The sequence below is a fragment of the Propithecus coquereli genome, unplaced genomic scaffold (genome assembly GCF_000956105.1).
Source record: "Propithecus coquereli isolate 6110/MARCELLA unplaced genomic scaffold, Pcoq_1.0 Scaffold473, whole genome shotgun sequence".
Taxonomy (NCBI): domain Eukaryota; kingdom Metazoa; phylum Chordata; class Mammalia; order Primates; family Indriidae; genus Propithecus; species Propithecus coquereli.
The window spans coordinates 1,401,528-1,422,120 of NW_012150541.1; the positions used below are offsets into that span (position 1 = coordinate 1,401,528).

At 50.2% G+C, this 20,593-nt stretch overlaps 1 protein-coding gene across 1 annotated transcript in view; it reads right to left on the reverse strand.

The window, feature by feature from the left end:
* DOCK1 (dedicator of cytokinesis 1) overlaps positions 1-20,369 on the reverse strand; it is a 484,728-nt gene extending 464,359 nt beyond the window's left edge. The window contains exon 1 of the mRNA XM_012655364.1: positions 20,323-20,369. Within this exon, the coding sequence (XP_012510818.1) occupies positions 20,323-20,368 (46 nt within the window). The 5' untranslated portion in view covers position 20,369. The remainder of the gene's footprint in view (positions 1-20,322) is intronic.
* Between the last annotated feature and the right edge of the window lie 224 nt (positions 20,370-20,593).

Below are 20,593 nucleotides of genomic sequence, written 5' to 3' on the forward strand. Positions count from 1 at the left end.
AAAACAATGAGAACGTGTTCAAACAAATACTTGTCCTGGAGTGTTCACAGCAACACTAGTCACGACAGCCCAAATGCCCATCACCAGATGAATGGGGCTGTTACTCAGCCATCAGAAGGAATGAAGGACTGAAACACACTACAGCGGGGTGGACCTCGAAATATGCTAAGTGGAAGACAGACAGACAACAAGGCCACTTGGATGACTGGCAGGTATATGAAATATCCAGAAGGGAGGAATCCACAGAGACAGAACACAGTTTGGTCGCTGCCAGGAGCCGAGGAGGAAATAGGAAGAAACTGTTTAATGGGTACAGGATTTTATTCTGGAGGGATAAACATGTTTTGAAACTACATAGTGGTGGTGATTGCACAACACTGTGAATGGACTAAATGCCACTGAACTGCTCACTTGATAAAGGTTAATTGTATGTGATGTGACTCTCACCTCAATAAATGTTTTTTTTTAAATCAAGCAACTGATATCATAAACTTACAACTGTGCCATAAGGTGCCCTCCTGCCTGCTTCTCCCACCCCACCCTGCAAAGCTTCCTCAATCTCCAGACTTTCGGGACAAAGGTCCCACCCACTGACCTGGCCTGAGAGCTCTCGCCCCGCCCTGTCCTCTCTGACGCACCTGAGGCTGGAGCCCAGGCTGCGCCGCCCCCGGGCTCCCCGCCATCTAGTACTCCCTCTCTGCTCACCTCCACGTCCTCGGTGCCCTCCAAGGTCCACCAGGAGCCCTTGGTGAAGCCTTCCCAGGGACCCCAACACCCACAGTGAGCCCCAGGCCCCTTCTTGGGCCAAGAACAAACCTCTGGCACCTGCCATCCCTGCAGTTATCACGCTGCATGGTCCAATTCTCTACTAGACTCTACTAGAGCAAGTCCAACAAACCCCAACATGTGCTGGGTGTGACATTTAATCCCCATGACCACACTAACGGATAACAATTACTATCATCCCCCGTTTAGAGGTGAGTAGACCAAAGCATAAGGATGAAGTGAATTCCAAAACGACACGGCTAGCAAGGGGTGTGGCCGGGATGCATCCGCAGGTCAGTCCGACTGCAAACCGTCTCTTAACCCTCTGAGATTGCAGGCCAAGGACTCTCTAGTCCAGGGCAGGACCTGCCGATGGGCTGCAGAACCAATTCCGATGCAAATACACTTCCCAGACTGTCATCTTTACCCGATAAAGCTACACATGGCTGGAAACTCCGGCTCCTTCCTGCAGTCCGTCTGGACAGAGCAGTCCTCCTCAAACAAGACATGAAAATGCCTTAGGAGACTGAAGGCCCAAAGCCAAGCCTCTGAAAGTGACCCAATTAAATACTTAACTGTAATACCAGTCTGGACTCAATAGCTCAACCCTCTGGCTCAGGGCCACAATGGCTGTGTGGCAATTGTGCAAAATAATGCTTAGAAATGGAAGGAAGGAAGCCCGTTTCTCCTTAGTTCCTGTAAATTGGGAGCTGGAGACTTAAGAATGCTGGCCAAGTTTACAAGTCAGGCTGCAGCCTCGCCGAGGCCCCTGTAGGCAGGGCGCAGCCACCAGTCTGGAACACAGCTCTCTGTCAGCAACCCATCAGTCAGCCAGCCGTCCCAGGAAACCCAGGCCCACAACGACCCGAGATGGGATGATGCCCCACACTCTTCCTCCAGGCCCTCACTCGACCCGGGCGGCTTTGGTCCTTCCTGTCACTCAGGTTTTATTCTGAATCTGGTGTTTGTCTTCACTCTGTTCAAATAAGAAGGTTTTCAGCTTCTCCAATGAGCCACTCGCGGCTCGGACATGCAGTTCCCGCTGCTGAGAACACGCATCCTCTCCTCCCCTGAGTGTCCTCTGTATGTCCCTCAGATCTCCATAAACAATACTCACTCCCAGGAGTGTCCCCAGGGCATCCCCAGACTGTTGGCACCTCACCTGCACAGCAGCCATCTTCCCTAAGAGAGCACTCACCGCCCAGCATGCTCACTGCCTTGTCCTAAGTCCGTCTTTCTCAACAGACGTCAACAACCCGGGGGCAGACACCAGGTCTGCCTGCTCTACACCGAACCCCTGACACCTAAGAAGGGCGTCGCCCACAGCAGCTCTGCCTCGGCGTCTGCTGAGTGCGCACGTCAAGTGATGAATGAACGAATAGGTTCTCTCTGGAGGGCAAGGAAGAGATCACCTGCTCATACTCAAACTAAAACTGCACCAGAAGAATCTCGAATGGACATATCAAGGCCTGGTCCTTCCGGAGGGATGGCAGTTAATTAAGTATCTCCTACTCACCTTGAGTCCTGGTCAAGAAAATTCACATCAAATCTAAGCAGGAAGAAAATAGCAGATCCAAGGCAGAAGTCCGCTATCATTGTCACGTTCCTGGCACAGTCGTTACCACTGTACTCTCCGGACAGTTTTCATCTAAAAAGATGGCCTGAAGTATTTAATATACGGGAGCACAGTCGCTCTGAGCCTCAGTTTCCTCATCGACTGGAGACCGAGGACAAGATGCAGGGGCTGGGGGTCTGGAGGAGGCGAAGTTCCTGGCCTCTCCTTCCACGTGGCCTTCTCCAGGGAACCCCTTTCACCTGTTTCTCAACTGCGTGTCTACCGGTCCTCTGTGCCACAGAAACAAAATACCACGAACTCGGTGACTTACGACAACAGATGTTTATTCTCTCAGTTTCGGAGCCCAGAGGTCTGGAATCAAGGTGTCTGCAGGGCACACTGGCTCCGAAGTCCCTTGGGGAGAATTCCTCCCACCTCTTCCAGCTCCGGTAGCCGCAGGCGCTCCCTGGCCTTCCTTGGCTTGTGGCAACGTAATGACAGTTTCTGCTTCAGAAAAAACTGTGGCCGTCCTCTCATGTGTCTCTCCTCTTCTTACAAGAACACCAGTCGCGCCGGATTAAAGGCCCACCCTTTAATCAAATACGCCCACGTGCTGAGGCGCTGGGGCTTAGGACTCAGCCTATCTTTTTCAGGGGACAGGATTCAACCTGTAACATCCTCTGTCTTTTGTCACAGAAAGATTATTAAACGATACAGTCATAAAGGTGCAAGCATAAGTAACTGTGTTTTCCCCTAAGTTGATATGTAAATACTTACGGGAAAATGTTTTTCAAAGTTTGATTTTTTTCTTTTGTCTACTTTTCCTAGAAATCTCAATTCAGATTAAAGCTTATAGGCGGACTGAGAACAAACATCAAGTAATTTATGTGGGAATCTGATGACTCTACTAGTATTCTCTAGTATTATTAAAAAAAAGAAAAAAAACAGAAGAGAAAAAACTTAGGTGGCTCCGTCACTGGATCCACTTCCAGGCTTGGGCCGTGGTGACGACGGCATCCTCCGTACCGAGGGGTTACCAGGTCGGAGGCACGATGCTCAGCGCTTTCCCAGCATCACATCTCTCCTCTGCCAGTCATGGGAGTGGGTACCATTTGCCCCCACCCTACACACGTGCAAACTGAGGCTCGGGGAGGTCACCTAACCGGGCCAATGTCAAACAGGAATTGAGGGGTTTGAATACAACCCAGTGCCTTCTCCACGGATCTCAGGGCTGAAGCCTGTCATTGACCCAGGGCAGCCCGCCCCCTACCACCTGTCACGTGCAGCAGGCAGGCCCCGCATCCCACCCGCCAGGAGATGAGCCTGTCTCAGAGACTTTCCCGTTTCCACTCCTGTCAACCACACGCTGCTCGCCCAGGAGGGCTCCCTGAGATGTTCAGTCCCCACGTCAGCAGCGGGAACATCCCCCCTTCCTCAGCAGGCCGTCACACTCCCACGCCTGCCCCGGCACCAATGGCTATGCAACCTGGGATTTAAAATCGCCACAATGTTTTATTCCAAGTCACAGGGATCCCCCAGCGCCATGAGACAGCCACCCTCTGATGCATTCGACACCCTGCAGAGAAGTCAGACGTTTGTCCCACGGTGGGCCCAAAGTTCCTTAGGTTCCATCCCCTTTCTACGATAAAGATGACATTCTTTTCACTCACCAAGAGAGGCAGTTAAGAAAATCTTATCTCATAGTTAAGAACCATCCGTACCTGACATTCTAGGTACTCCCTCCACCTCTGTCCTCTCACAAAAGGATGAAATCAGAAGCTCCTGAGCTTTGGAAGTGTCACAAGAAGGGTTTCTAACAACATGACTTCATGTGGGTCTCCGCCGTGCCCTGAGGTTTTAAGCTGATGTGTGCAGATGCACCTATGCACACGTACACTCTGCGCCCGTGTGCGTGTTTATTTTGGTTTTTTTTTTTGTTTTTTGTTTTTTTTTGAGACAGAGTCTCACTGTGTTGCCCTGGCTAGAGTGCCATGGCATCATCCTAGCTCACAGCAACCTCAAACTCCTGGGATCAAGCGATCCTCCTGCCTCAGCCTACCGAGTAGCTGGGACTACAGGCATGCGCCACCATGCCCGGCTAATTTTTTTTTTTCTATATATTTTTAGTTGTCCAATTAATTTCTTTCTATTTTTAGTAGAGACGAGGTCTCACTCTTGCTCAGGCTGGTCTCGAACTCCTGAGGCCTCCCAGAGAGCTAGGATTACAGGCGTGAGCCACCGCGCCCGGCCTCCATGTGCGTGTTTAGAAACGTGCCCGTGAGAACCCTCAGTGGTAAGAAAGGCATCCAGACATTTAATAGGGAAAATGAAGTAGGGCTGAGCACTGCCGGGACTTCACCCACTCTAACTATGTGTGTGTGTGTGTGTGTGTGTGTGTGTGTGTGTGTGTGCGCGTGCGTGCATAAACAGAAGTATTTTAGAACATAAGCCTGTGGAAAATTAGGTCTACTGCCCAGAAAGGTGGGATACATGAAACAAGAAATGCTAATAAAAATTGAAAATAAGACCCAACACCACCATTCCATTCCTTGGGGCCAGTGATGTGTTCCCAACCATAAGATGAATCATTATTAGGTCAGTGATAAAGGTGGGAAGGCCAGTGAAAATCTTATAAACTGGTTAAAAAAAAAAAAAAAATGTAGGCTGACACATTGAAAGAGAAATCTGCAAATGGCTGCAAATATTTGCAGGTAAACAGCAGACTTTGGCAGGTAAATAAAATGCAGATTTTTTTAAAATGGAAGTTATAATACTATGTATGCCACGATTATTAAACTTTGTCCTTAAGGAACACTTTCACCCAATCCTTCATTTCCAGAGACTTTACATTCTTCACTCTGAAGGCTCATTCCACACTAATCCCACCTTCAAGTGCCTGCCTATAAATTGCAGAGATCAAAGAGGGAAATTGTGTAGACAAATGTTTAGAGCCCTTGACCACATCTGGTCCCAACTGGTAAGTGCCGTTCAGATGAAAACTGCAAAATGGAGATTTTATTTTCTGTTCATCTAGAGGCAACATGGTTGAAGAGGCACGAATCCTAAAGAATTGGATTTCTGTTAAATCGCTTTTTAAACTTTCACCAATTTTTACCACCCCACCCCCACCCCAGCATTTCAAGGGCCTTTCGCCTTCTTTAAGGCTCCAGATAGGGCCTCCCAGAGATGGCCCCAGCTCAGCTCCAGCACTCAGAGCCTCCACCTCCTCAGTTAAAAAACGAGGAGGCGAAGCTATCCTTTCAACCTTAGGAGTCTATGATTCTCCTGTTTATCTACTTTCTACACATGGTATCTTAGTCTGTTTGGGCTGCTATATCAAAATGTCATAAACCAGGTAGCTTATAAACAACAGAAATCATTTCTCACAGGTCTGGAGGCTGGGAGGTCCAAGACCAAAGAGCCAGCACATTGGGTGTCTGGTGAGAGCCCGTTTCCTGGTTCACACATGGCGCCTTCTCGCTGTGTCCTCACATGGCGCAAGGGGCAATCGAGCTCTCTGGGGTCCTTTCTATAAAAGCACTGATCCCTCATGACCCAATCACCTCCCAAAGATCCCGTCTCTAATATCATCACCTTGGTGATTAGGTTTCTACATATGAATTTGGGGGGGACACAAACATCAGACCATTGCACGTAGAGAGACATGGTTGGGAGTTATTTCTGAGTGGCAGATTATTTAGAAAATACGTGAAGATTGTTTACATCTTTCCACCCTTCGTATTGCTTGTAGTCTTCTAATAACTAGCATAGCATAGTATTACGAAAATAATAGTCATCATTCTAACATTGAAAGATTCTAAGACTCTAAGCCAGGGGCCAGCAAGCTGTGGCCTGCAGGCCGAATCTGGCCCACACCTTGGCTTTATACCACCCATAAGCTAAGGATGGTTTCCATCTCTTTTTTTTTAATTGAGGTAAAACATAACATAAACTTAACCATTTTAAAGTATTCAATGCATTTAGTATATGTGCTCAACATTAAAAAGCATTTAATATTTAACACATTCACAATGTTGTGCAACCACCACTTCTATGCAGTTCTAAAATATTTCAACACCCCAAAAGGAAACTCCATGCCCATTAAGAAGCCACACCCCAATACCCTGTCCCCCCGGTTCTGGCAACCACTAATCTGCTTTCTGTGTCTATGGCTTTGCCTGTTCTGGACATTCCATATAAATAGAATCCTGTAATATATATCCTCCCACGACTGGCTTCTTTCCCTTAACATAATGTTTTCAAGCTTCATCCATATTGTAGCATGAATCAGTACTTCACTCCTCTTCATGCCTGAATAATATTCCACTGTACGGATATACTACACTTTATCCATTCATCTGTTGATGGACATTTGGGCTGTTTCTACATTTTAAGAACAGTGCTGCTATGAACATTTGTGTATAACTATTTGTTTGAACTGTTTTTAATTCTACTGGGTATATACCTAGGAGTGGAATCACTGCATTATATAGTAATTCTATATTTAATTTTTTAATATAGTACCCTCAATTTTGCCTCTTAGCCTGAAAACCTAAGTATTTATTATCCGGACCTCGACAGAAAAAGTTTACCAATCTCTGCTCTGAAAAGAAATGTCTTCCTATTCCTTTTAGCTGCTTCAGGCTTTACAATGACAAAGTAGTACATATTATCTACCTTGATTTCATTGGCTGTTCATCACTGTATTTGAGGGCAGGAAAGGCTGGTGCCAGGAGCATCACTTTGACAGATGACGACAGACCCCAAAAGCTCTTCAGAGCCTCACGGGGTCCAACTGAAACCCACTCGTCCTTCTATTTTCCCTCCAGCCAATCCAGCCACTGCCATCTAATATCCCAACAACTGGACTAATGAGGTGTTTTACTGAAGCAGTATATTAAGGAGGAATTTACAAGTGGCCTCGTATCAATGCTGAGAGACAGGAAATTTAGGGGGAGGTTCTAGGACCTATAAAGTCACAGAAACACTAGTGATGTCCCCAGATTATCTGAAGAACACACGAACAGAGTTGTGTAACTGAACTGCCAGACCCACCAATATCATCAAATGTTTATCCAGCATCCATCCTAATTCAGGAAGCCCCCCTGGACAGAGCCCCCTTTCAGGGAGGTCTCCACAGTCAGGGTGCAGGGAGCTTCCAGGCCATTAACCCGTCACCCACTGGACTCCTGAGCTGACTCTGCCACAGTCCTGGAAGTGGCACCCCACCAGGGAGATAGCTCCCTAGCAACAGGAAGCTCACGGCTCTCCAGGCAGCTGGTGACATTTTACTGAGATGAAATCTGTCCCTTTGTCTTCATTCAACAAGGTGTGCCAGGGGCCAACCAGGTGCTGGGAACAGAGGAAGCAACACAACTCAGCCCTCACCCTCAGGGACCCTCTGTCCAGCAGGGGACATGAGTGTTGAGCCACCAGCTACTCCAGGAGACTGGAGAAGTATGCTGTAGACTTGCAGGGAGCAGGCCAGGCGCAGTGGCTCATGCCTGTGATCCTAGCACTGTGGGAGGCCGAAGCAGGAGGATTGCTTGAGGTCAGGAGCTGGACAACTGTAGGGAGCAACATGGGGTGGGGGTGGCTCATTCAGCCTGGGTGGGACAAGAAAAGTTTACAAGCAGAACAGGCTTAAGCCCCTCAGAGAATCATGGGTTGGTGGCTAGGGGATGAAAATGCCACAGGTCATGATTAGGGCCACCCAACTAATCTCATCCCTCCCGCACACGGGCTCTCCACTACAGTTCCCACCCCCACCTCTCCCTCCTCATGGCCTCCCCAGGCTGATCCTTAAAGCAACATCCCCCAAGAACAATCTGAAGAAACTTGGCCTCCTGCTCACAGTGCCTGGAGGAACAAGACCATTCCTGCCTTTGAAAAATGAGCCAAAGAACATACATGACATTAGGAGGATGTGAAAATAAATATCATGAAGTTGACAGAGGCACAGCAATTTGGAAGAAAAATAATCACATTTCCTACTCACTAAACCATTATTCGCCCCTGGTAAAGTCAATTATGCTAAAGAAAATAAGTTATTTCAAAACAAAAAGAAGCTTGATAGGTGCCTTTTTTCCAGCAAATAAAACTCCAAGAAGCGAATGCTCGAGTCTCTGCATTAATGAAGGTCTCGGGGCAGCCCGATCGGTACTTCCTAAAGGAAATCCTGGGATGGTCCCGATCGACCTGCACGTCATTCGTAAGACCTGACCTCAAGCAACGCTCGTGTGTGACTCTCGAAAGAGAAAGAAACACAGCAGGTTTCTAACAATCTCTGGGCAGCAGAAGGCTTGGCTAAAGCGCCCCCAACTCCATCGGTGTCTTTCTCTCCTCTTCCATGTCCTCCCTGACCACGCGCACACCCTTCAAGGACCAAGTCATTCAGATTTCCACCTTTTCTTCCCAAATAGCCATTAGAGACCTTGCTGCTTAGCACAGTAACAATAATAACAGCAGGCAATTATTAATTGTCCACTACGAGTCAGGCCACCTTGCCCCCTGGGACACTGGGAAACGTCGGAGACCATTTGTCTGGTCACAACTAGAGGGAAAGTGCTACTCCCTGGATATACCCGGTAGATGCTGCTAAGCACCCTGCAAGCTGCAGGCCAGCTCCCCACGACAGCAAGTCACGTGGCCCAGAACGTCAGTGGTGCGAGTGTTGAAAAGGGGGCTTGACATGAATTAGCTCATCTAACTTGCGAGCAGCTCTGTGAGGTGGAAAGGGCTGCTACCTGCCTTGGACGGGGAGCAAGCTGGGCCGGGGCTACGGCCACACACAGCAGGCACAAACAGGGGGACGCGAGCCCCCACTGCAGGCTGGCCGTCATGGGCAGGCCTCCATGGAAGCCCCTCCTTTGTGTCAATGTCATTTAATATTTGCAGGGACAAGGCACCCAGACTCGGGCAGGTCGCTCTGCAGGCAGCACAGGCTCCCGCTGGGCAGGGCTGAGTCTCTCTTCCAGACCTGGGGCTACCTGCTCCAAGCCCAAGCTCCTAACCTTTATGCCATGTTGACCAGAACTCCTCTCCCTGCCCCTTCTGCTCAGGACTCCCAGACTCCAGGGAGTCAGGACCACTCTCGCCCGGCCCTCAGCCCTCACGCATGCCTCACAGCCCGGGGGCGGAACAAAGGGAAGAGTCTCTTCCAGAAGGGGAAGGCACCAGGAGGCCGATGTGAGGGCCTGCGATGCCTGGGGAACGAGCCAAATCCGGCGCAGACCCTGCCCAGTGAGGCAGGAGAGCGGAAATCGCAGCCTGTGCCCCAGGACCAGCCAGGTACGCGATAGACGGGGTGTATCAGGAAACGGGGCCGAGAAGGCAAGAAGCGCATTTTAAAGGGATCCCAGGCCGGTGGCAGCCACCCGGAGCCCGAGAGCACCTGACCAGAGAACCCAAGAGCCCAGAACAGATGGTGGACTCCAAGAAGACCAAAACTGAACGTGGCGGTTTAGCCGGGAAAAAATAAAACAGATCCACCATACGTTATCCACAGCTCTGAAATCCCCGAAGTTCCAAAACCCAAAGGGTTTTTTGTAATTCATTTAATGGCAAAAACGTAGCCTGAGCACAGGGAAGCTGATGATGGATCGTTTCCCTCATATCGTGAATGTTCATACACTCGCGGCGGCAGCACCGTCCACGTGCTGGACCACAGGGTGTTGCTTGGACCTGCTGGGGGGTGACCAGCATGGGAGCCACACACACAGCTGTCATCTCTCTCACCACATGGTGACAAACAAACTCCGAAACATCACTAGGGCCTCAAGAGTATCAGATCGGGGATGGCGGGCTGTACCCAGGACACGTGCCCCACGAGCGCAGCTCTAGGTCACCAGTGTCCACGAACAGAGCTGGCAGACAAACAGGAAGGAAGGAAGGTGGGAAGGAGGAAGGAAGGAGGGAGGAAAAAAGGAAGAAAGGAGAGGAGGAAGGAGGGAAGAAAGGAGTTATCTGAAGGCAGAGTTTTCTGTAATTTCTCCGTGGCTTCAGACGCTTTCATAACTGAGGCTGGGACACCCCACCTTCATCACCACTCATCCCTACACGCAGCCTCCCCTGCCCGGCTTAGCTGCTTACACAGAATGCTCATCAGCTCACAACATGGATCAATTGCTCGGCAGCTTGTCTAGCAACAAATAAAAAGGACAAAACTTTAGGAAAAGTAAAGCTCACAATGCTCTACTGCCTCTTCCAAGTTAACACATTAACTGCCATGTGACTTGTATTTAACTCACGCCAGTCTTGAGCCCGGGGCCTCGTGAAGCATATGTAACTCTCACACATCTCTTTACGCTGGGAGCAGCGTGGTGCGCAGGCAACTCACACTGCCATGCTGTAACATACGTGTTACGAGATGGGCAGCCCCCTGGGCAAAACCCTGCAGTTAGTTTGTGAATATCTTACTTGATCTTCTTATTGTTACAATTAATATTGACAATGTAACTGCATAGAACTCATGCAGAGGAAACAATAAAAAAATAACAAATTTTCATTAAATTAGAAAGGATCGTTTTGTTTTCGAAGTTTTTATTCTGTTTTCGTAAGAGAACACCATGGCCCCAAGGAAAAAAAATTTTTTTTCTAGTGTGGCACCCAATGTGTTGAAACAATCACCAGAAATTACGTACTTTCTCTATAATAAGTTAACATGGATCATGTAATAATTTAATAAAAATAACTTGACATTGAGCAATACTTTCTCCTCTGAAAGCCCTTCCACATACAATGTCTCGCTCGCTACCCTGGCACAGCTGAGGGACACACAGAAGTGCTGCTATCTGCCCAGGAACACCAGACCCCAAGTACTTGAGCTCCCAATCCAGTGCTCTCCACACCACACTATGACGTCCCCGCACATAACTCTAAGCCACTGCAGTTCTCACTGATTTGACTTCATAGCTTTGCAGTGCATGCCTAGTCATAAAGACCAGTGTTATTTCAGAATAAAGATTCCATTCTACAAAGAGACAAACAGCAACACTTAGAAACAAAGGCACAGTTCTCATTAGAGGCATTAGCACTCGGCCTTCTGAGGCCAAAGGAATCCAGCAGACTCAGAACGGGATCTGGGGGTGTGTCCAGTCTTGGATGGTGACAATAAGAACTGCCAGACAAACATGAAAAAGATGCACTGAGAATGGAGCATTCCTCCTGGGCTCAGCACACCCGAGGAACATGTTGAAATCTATAGGATGTAAGTAGCAAAATACACACCAAGGAAAAAGGCAGCATCTGTCCTCCTTGGCATCACTTCTAGTCTTTGTAGAGATACAAACATCTGTTCTCCCAAGTGACTTTCCGGTGTGAGGATGTACAATCTCTGTGCTCAGTGCCAAGGATGCTAAAAGGTCCATCCTAACACTCTCCCTGATTAACAGAAACTAAGCTTCAACAGGAAGAGACCACCACCATCCACGTTCTCCTCTTCCGGCAGAGCACACAACCAGACTACACTTCCAACCCCACCTGCTGCAGGTCTGGCCAGGGACAGAGGTCAGGGTGAAGGAACGTGAGCAGAAGGGACGGGCGCCCCCTCCAGCCCCAGCCAGGAAGAAATCTCCTGGATGCTGTCCTTCATCTCAGTCTTTCCCCATCCACAAGTTGAATGCCAGGAGCCTGAGTCTCACGGAGGGCAGACTGGCAGAATCCAAGGGGCCGGGGTCCCTCGATGGCTGGGTGGAAAAGTCGCCCACTTGGACTATGACACAAATGAAAAACTAACTTTCATAGTATGAAGCCAGCAAAATGTTGGAGCTGTTTGTTACAGCTGCGAGCCAACACTAATTCAGAAAGGAAATCACAATTGTTACATTTTCATGTAAAAGTATATCTAATGTAACTAAGTTCAACAAATCACTCAAAATAGGATATAAATTCTGCATCGCACTCCTGAGGAAATGCAGCAGCAAGCCACAACCCTAAATAACTCTGAACAGCAACTGCATCGGGATAAAGACTCAGAGTGACGTTGCTGATGAGACATTTATCCAGAGAGGCTTTGGAGATGCACCTTCATCTTGTCCCTACAGGACCCCTGTAATCCATGAGAACTATCGCCTCCCACCGGACTTTGGAGCTGAGGTTAAAACTCTTCCGACGCTCACCTTGGAACAGGAAGGGGCTACAGAAGCAACAGGTCCACACTGGACATCCAGGGAGGGCCTGAATTAGCAATTCCGTCTCCGGCAACAAAAGGCTCCCACTTACAAAACGATCAATAAAGAATGAAAGAAACTAACATTATCAAGCACAGACCAGGGGCCAGGTTCCTGCTAGGTTATCTCTTTATCCTCAGAACTACCCAAAGAGGTTGGTGTTATCACCAAATTTCCAAAGAAGGAACTCAGCATTAAGATGAATAACTCACCCAAGGTCACCTGCCTAGTAAGACACAAAACTAATATTCAGAAACAGATCTCTGCAACCTCAAACGTGAGATCTTTAGACAGCGCACGCCTCATCCTGAGAGAAAGCACCCTTTTCTCCTCAAGGCACCCAAATGAAAATTTAACAAGCTGACAGACATCTGTCTGGGGTGAAACCATCTGCCTTTTGAAGACAGGGAGCGCCCATGTGTATAATCAGTCTCCCACCTGCACGCAAGTAAGTGGATGACTGCTGCGCGCAGGGACAGCACGGTGCTTGTAAACGGTCACCAAGAAGCCCAGCATCATTTATTTGTCCCAAGCCAAGCCCCCCCGCCCCGTTAGCTCCTGAAATTAAAGTGCTCTTATGACTCCAAGGCCACTGAGGGCTGCATATGATGTGACTGGGAGAGGAGCCAGCTTTGTGGACTACAGTGTGAAGAGCGCCCCCTGGAGTTGTGCGGTGGGACAGCCTCGGGACAGCAAACATGCAATACCAGCACCAAAGTCCACTCTTTGCCATTGCCACAGAAATGGGATTCCAGAACTACAGTGAGGCTCGCCCCCTACTCATGCTATTTATACAAAACACAAATGGTAAGAAACTGGAAATGAGTCAAAGCAGTATATGTCAATACACTAACACCAAACGCAGATGAAGCCCAGGCGGGTCCAGCTGGATGAGACTGTCCCCAAGGAAGAGGTGTCGTCACGGGAAGAACCATCACACTCAGAGAGCTACTCAAGTTCCTGTTTCGGTCTCAAACTACCTGATTGTTTCGTTCTGTCACTAACTTGACTACAAGGAATTTCCAGGTCTGAACACAGAAGTAAATTAGAGTTGTAAGCCTAGGGAGGGAAGAAAAGGCAGGAAAAAAAAAAAAAATCAAAGGCCACTAAAGACAGAGGGAAACCTTAGATGAAGAGTCTTACATTATCAAAATCATAGTGTTATGGGCTGAATTGTGTTCCCCCAAATCTTATGTCAGAGCTCGAATCTCAGAAATTCAGCACCTCAGACTGTGACACATTTGGAGACTGAGTCTTTAAAGAGGCGATTCAGTTAAAATTCGGTCTTTCGGGTGGGCCCTAATCGAGTCTGACTGGTGCCTTTACGAGAAGAGGAAATCAGGACACAGACACGCACAGCAGGAAGACCGTGCGAAGACACAGGGAGAAGACACAGTCTGTAAGCCAAGGAGAGAGGTCTCAAAGGAAACCAACCCTGAGGACACCTCGCTTCTAGCCTCCAGCACGGTGAGAAAATAAAGTTCTGCGGTTTAAGCCACCCCGTCTGCGGCGCTTTGTCATGGCAGCCGCAGCACGCTAAGACACACACTTTACACACTGATTTCCAAGACAGCCAAAAGCACTTCCCGTCATGTTAATAAAAGCAAAGGTAGGAAGAGCGCTATTGCTGTTTGCATAGCAAGGTTTCCAACCTGCCTCAGGGCACACCAGTTCCCACAACCTCAAGGCCAGGCATTACCATCCCTCTTAGAAAATGGGGGAAGTAGGCTAGGAGAGGTTCAAAGGCTTGCCCGGGTCACAAGCAGAAGTGGCCCTGTCTGGACCCCTCGCTGGGTCACCTCCTCATTGCTTCCTCCCTGAAGACCTTCTCCACACACTAAAGTAGTTTGAAAAGTGAACATCTGGACCAGCGCCAGCAGTGGGAAGCATTGTTATTTCCACATTGCTGGACCTGCCCACTCGGCCTCCCACCCCACGAAGTCTTTTCTAGCTGGACTCAGAGCCCTCCCCTGAACACGCTCAGCAATTTCACAGCTCAGCAGCCCGCTCCTGCCGGGCCCCCGCCAGCACCCCTCAGCCAGCTGCTGAGACACGGACCCCTGCACACTGGCTCCCAAGTTAGACCAAGATGTCACTCAAGGAAGGGCAGCGATTGGGCAAATGCAAACGCCAATCGTAATGAAAGACCACTACACACCTATGAGATTGGCTAAAATAAACAACAGGGACAATGACAAGTGACAGTGAGGGTTCGGAGAAACCAGACCACACATACACTGCTGGTGGGAATGTAAAGTGGTATGGCCACTTTGGAGAAGTTTGGCTGTTTCTTAAAAAGCTAAACATCCAAGGAGCATGCATCTCAGCATCTGCACTCCTGGGCATTTACCCCAGAAAATGACTTACGCGCACAGCAGCTTTACTCGCGACAGCCCAAACCCAGATGTCCTTCCACAGGTGAACAGGTAAACGGTATGTGGCAGATCCACACCATGGAACACAACTCAGCAATGAAAAGCGACAAGCTTGGGAGAAACAACCACCTGATGAATCTCCAGAGAATTACACTGAGTGAGAAAAGCCAATACCAAAAGGTTACATCCTGTATGATTTCACCTATGTAACATCTTTGAAATGACAAAATCACAGAAATGGAGAACAGGTTAATGGTTGTCAGGATTTGGGGCAGGGGGCACGGAGGGAGGGGTGTGGCCATAAAAGGACAACATGGGGGTCCAGGTGCTGAGGCAAACGTTCTGTGTCTTGCTGTGTGAATGTCAATAGTCAATATCCTCCTGGCTCTGACTGTGCTACAGTTTTGCACAATGTACCCTTGGGGGAAACTGGTAATTCAGGATCTCTCTGAATAATTTCTTACAACTGCACGTGGCTATAATTTCCTGAAATACAAAGTAAACGAAAGAGAAGAAGGAAGGAACTGAGGGAGAGGAGCTGGGGGAGAGACAGCACGCTCTCGCATACTTGCCTTAGCACAGGCCCTGCTGTGTGTCTGCCACGCCTAGCAAAGGACATAACAAGGCCTATTTCTTTCTCCGTATTTTCACCACCTGCATCCACAGAAGTGATAAAAGAATAAGAAAAAGAACTATCGGCATACCCTAAGACAATCCTTATCAGACATCTGATATTCTAGGCAAACACTGGCATACCGATAAATTCAAAATTTTTATAATGTTTCCAAAGTAAAATCAGGTTTGTAGAAATATAACATGCCCTAATTTGGTTTTGCTGCAACTTCAGTGAATAAAAATGTCTGTATTTCTACTTACTTATGATCAAATTTAATTTTTCTTCCCCAAAGTAGCAGCTTGCTTGCTACTCTAGATAACAAAAGAGATCTCTCTTCAACTCCCACACTCCCAAATTTATTTGGATATTACACTATTCCCAGCAATAATCATCATTCAGAGCTAACGTGAGCACAGACAAGTCCTGCTCCCCACACCAAGCAAATGTGACGTCCCCCAGTCAAGAGGGAAAACACGTCATTAAGAAATGAACTTTTGAAAAAAAGCATTTTTCCAGCAACCATGACTGTTAAATCCAAACAGGAAGTCACCTTGTCACTACATTTCTAAATTTTGTGTTTTATTAAATAAAAAAAATACATAAAAAGTGATGCTTCATTCAATGCCTGGCATATCTCAAACATTGTGTTAAGTGTTCTGCCAACATTATCTCACAAGTCTTTGCAGCGGGCAGGCTTAGCTTAGCTCCACTTTACAGATGAAAAAACTGAGGCTAAGAACGTACGAGTAATTAGCTCAAGGGTCCCATAACTAATAAGAGGCCAGACTTAAACATGTCTGTAGTGAAAAATACCCCACCCCATCCATGTGAGAGCTCTACTGGGAAGAGGCCAGAGTGAAGAGCACACTTGGGTTCACTGTCTCCAATCAACTTAGTAACAAAGCTCAAGGGTAGAAAGAGAACCTTACCCTCCAAGCTGCTCCCCCATCATCCATATAGGTTGTCTATTGCTGTCGTAACAAATGACCTCAACCTTAGCAGCTTAAAACCACACAAATTCATTATTTCGCGGTTCTACAGGTCAATGCCGGTGGTTCAGGGCGTCAGCTGGCCTGACTCTTATCAGGAGGCTCTGGGATTAATCTACTTTCAAGCTCTTAGGGTGTTGACAGAATCTAGTTCTTTGTGATTGAAGGACTGAGGTTTCCTTGCTGGTTGTCAGCTGGGGGCCGCCCTTCTGTGGGCTCTCTCTGGTCCTCGAAAGTGAGCCGCTACATCTCAGAACCAGCAACTGTGCATTGAATCCTTCCCAGGCTTGGAATCTCTCTTCTGACTCCCCCTTTCAGGATCAAAGTTCCCTGGGATCCCGGACAATCTCCCCATCTCAAGATTCATAACCGTAATCACATCGCAAAGTCCCTTTGCCATGTATCATGTCATATTCCCAGGGCCTGAGGATTAGGGCGTGGACATCTTTGGGGATTATTATTCTGCCTTCCACACCATCACTGAGATGTGAGCACACCGTCTTCATGTGTGACTCCGGGACATGCTGCATTGTTTCACCTAATCTTAGGAACAGGATCCACAGGAACATAATTTTATTGATGCTGGGACATAATGCTCTGAGTAGCTGGAGGGGTCGGGGCAGAGTGATGGGAAAGATCATCTGGCCGTTGTGACAGCTAAGTCAGGGTTTATGCCTGTGTTAATACGCCAGGTCCTAAACGCGACGCACCAAACTCAAGGGGAGACGGAGGGGACCGGCTGGTAAATTCACAGGCAGCCCTCCCCTATGGAATGAGTCACAGGGAACCAGCATTTCCTGCCTTTGCAGAGGGAGCCACAGATCAGCTGTTTATTCCTTTCCCATTTTACAAAATAAATAAATAACCAAAGTGTCTCATTTATAAACAATGCTTCTAACAGTTTCCAAGTTCTTGCAAACAATGAGCTCGTGATTCATTCATGGGCCAAGTGGCCAAAGTGGAAGCACGGCCCACCCACAGACCCACCAGAGCCCCTAGAGGGAAACACAGCCCTGTTGTTAGGCTCCCAAAAATAATGCTGAGGTTAGTAAGGGGGATCTCCAGTAATTTTCCCTTAGGCGGAAAAAATTATCTAATGGGAATTATCTACTGGGAATAAATCGCTACCTCCCAGCACCCATATCCTTCCCCAATCAGCTCCCCTCTTGAGAACTACTAAAATCCTCCCTGTGCAAACTCCCAGCCGACTAGAGAGGCTAGGATGACCCTGATTCGCTCAGCCTCAGCTCCCCTCTGCCCCACTTGGGAAGGTCCAGCCTCTCCGCCCTCCCGACGGGGCCCTCGTTGTTTAGAGTGTGCCATCTTGTCACTTCCACCCAGCTCAGCTGTCTAGGTAGAGTAGAGCAAGCCCCACTCCCTCCTCTAGCTGACTGTCACTTGCATCCTTCCCAGAATTTCCTAGCAAGGCCATCCCATACACTCTTCTTCTCTGAAAACTTTCCAACACAAAGTATTCTCTTTTTTGCATGCAATTAAAAAAATTTTTTTTAAACCCAACATGTTTTCTTAAAACCAAAGTATCAGCAAGAGGTATGATGTTAGAAGCTACTGTTGTGAGTGCTGGTGAAGCTTCTGGAAGGCATGTGACTTAATGGGGACGGGCATAGCCACGCTCTGACCCACAGCTTCCACCCCAGTGAGGAGACCCCGCTCGCCCCACCTGTGACATTCCCTTTGGTCTTCTCCAGATGGTCATCCCACACTACAGCGTCCTCACTGACACCATCCAGGTCACCCTGGCAGCAGATGAAGGGTATCGAGGTCTCTTTCAAACGTGGTGTCCCAAGGAGAAGCCCCCTCATCAGCTGGCAAGCACAGGACATGGTGGCAGCTGAACTGCCAGCAGCCACGCTTCCAACCCAGGATGTAGCACTCACTGGTGGAGCGAGCACGGGCCAGCAATGTACCTTCCCCTTGCTCTTAAAACAGGAGTGACGACAGTCCCCACTGCACAGGACCAAGCTGAGCGAGCCCTCAGCTGGCGCCAGAGTCGCTCACTGCCTCCTCGACAGGCAGTAGGATGCCTGCTCCCCCGCCTGCCTTCACCTCTGCCTGCCTGCTCCAGCTCCTCCACCTCTCCGTGTGAGTCAGTCCTCAGGTCTCTCCACAGCAGGGACCCCCACTGTCACCACACCCTGAAGCCCTCTTAGTTGGAATCTCCACTCCAAACCTCCCTCCCCAGATGCAGACTGACGGGGCCACTTCTATCAGCATGTGCCCCACACAGAATCCATTAGGAGGCGCACAGGGTGCTGGTCACACAGTCTGCAGAGTCAGAAAGCAGAGCTCAGCCATGGACCTTCATGAACCTGTGTGAGCCTCAGTTTCCTCCTCTGCAAAACGAGGGGACGCTCGGCCATGTGATCCTGAATCAAGGAGACCCTGCAGCCCTGCATATGGAACAAGCCCAGTGTGGGCCCACGGCACCGGGGACCCAGGGCTGTCCTGGGACTGTTCCCATGGCAACTGTCCAGCCAGCTCCATGGTCAGGGCCCGCTGTATGTCACTGACACTTAACAGAGATAAGTAACCAGTTCACAGAAAGAAGAGAGCCCTTGAGGACAAGAGCTGCCAGGAAGCCTCCCAAAACTCAAACTCAGAGGGCCAGTTTTTGAACCAGGTGAGCAGAGGGGGTGGGCAAGTCACTTCTGGCGCAAGCACAGCACCTGCCAGGCACAGACCAGGCCGGACAGGCTGCTAGGTGAAGCAGAGCTGCTGATGAGAAGATGTCCCAGGAAGGAGAAACCTGGGGCCCAGGGGAGTGAGATCACAAAAGGCCTTCTGAGCCAGCAGTTCGGCCCGGATAAGGAAGGGGGCCAAGGTCTCCTCCGCATTGTGGGGCAGGAGGAAACTGAGAATGAAACGAACTGGGAAGACGGGGGACCCGGGAGAGCAGCCACAGCCGAGACCTGAGAGGAGGGGGCACGTTAACGGAAGGCAGCAACCTACAGTCCTCAGCAGGCCAGGCTGCAGACCCCGGTGTGCAGCAAGGCTGAGGGGTCTGTTTGTTTTGCCATTAAGGGAAGCCTCCCTCTCTGGAATGTGTACTCGGGTCGAAAAGTAAACTTGCAACCTGACTCCCTCCACCACTCACCCTCAGGAAACGACGAAGAGCAGCCGAGCAAAAACAGGCCCCGCCCTCCCGAACCGGTCGCAGGGCCTTGGGGACACCGGAGCGCGCGCGCCCGCTCCGCTCCTCTGGAGGGTCCCACACGGTGCACCGCAGGACCGCCAGGGTCGCGCACGCCTCTCCCCACTGGGGAAAAGCGGAATTCTCAGTTTTGACCATTGCATCATGAAACTGTCCATCCGGAGCTCCAGACGCCAACATAAGTTCATCCAAGAAGCAAAAACGCTCGGCAGAACAATGCCCCCCGGGCTTCCCTGCCCAGGCCCTGCAAAACTGATGGCTGCGCTGTGGGCAGAGCTGGGGCACCCAGGAGGCGGAGGTGCCGGAGAACTGTATGTCGAAGGGGACGCCCTTGGGAGTGACACGCCCGCCCCCACCCCCGCGTATCCCCAGCCCGGCGCCACCGGGCTCGAGCGGGGCACTACCCGCCGGGAGCGCGGGGCCCGCGGGCGGCCGGCCCCGGGGTGCGCTCGGCTCTGCCCGCGGGGCGGCGGCGCGGGCTCGGGGCGGAACCGCCTCTCCCCGGCCGGGGCCACCGCTCCGCGTCCCGCCCGCGCCGCCCGGGGTCGGCGGCAACAGGCGCCCGGGCACCCCCGCCCCGCCCGGCCGCCCGCGCGCCCAGCCCGCCCGGGAAGTTCGGCAAGTGGCGGGCGCGGGCGGCCGGGCGGGGGGTCCCGCGCGAAGCCGGGCTGCGCTGCTCACCCACGCCGTATTTCTCCTCCCTCTTGGTGGGCACCCAGCGCGTCATGGTGCCGCGCGGGCCCGGGCGCCGCCGCCAGAGCCGCCGCCGGTCGGGCAGGAAAGTCCGCGCCTAGGCCGCCATTTTCCATTCCTCGCGAGCCGCGGCAGGATGGGGAGGAAAAAGTTTGCGGCGGAGGCGGTGTCATGTGGGACGGGGCGGGCGGAGCGTCGCGGGCCGGATGGGAAAGGCCGGGAGCGCCGGCGAGAGGCGGGACGGCCGGGACTGAGCCGC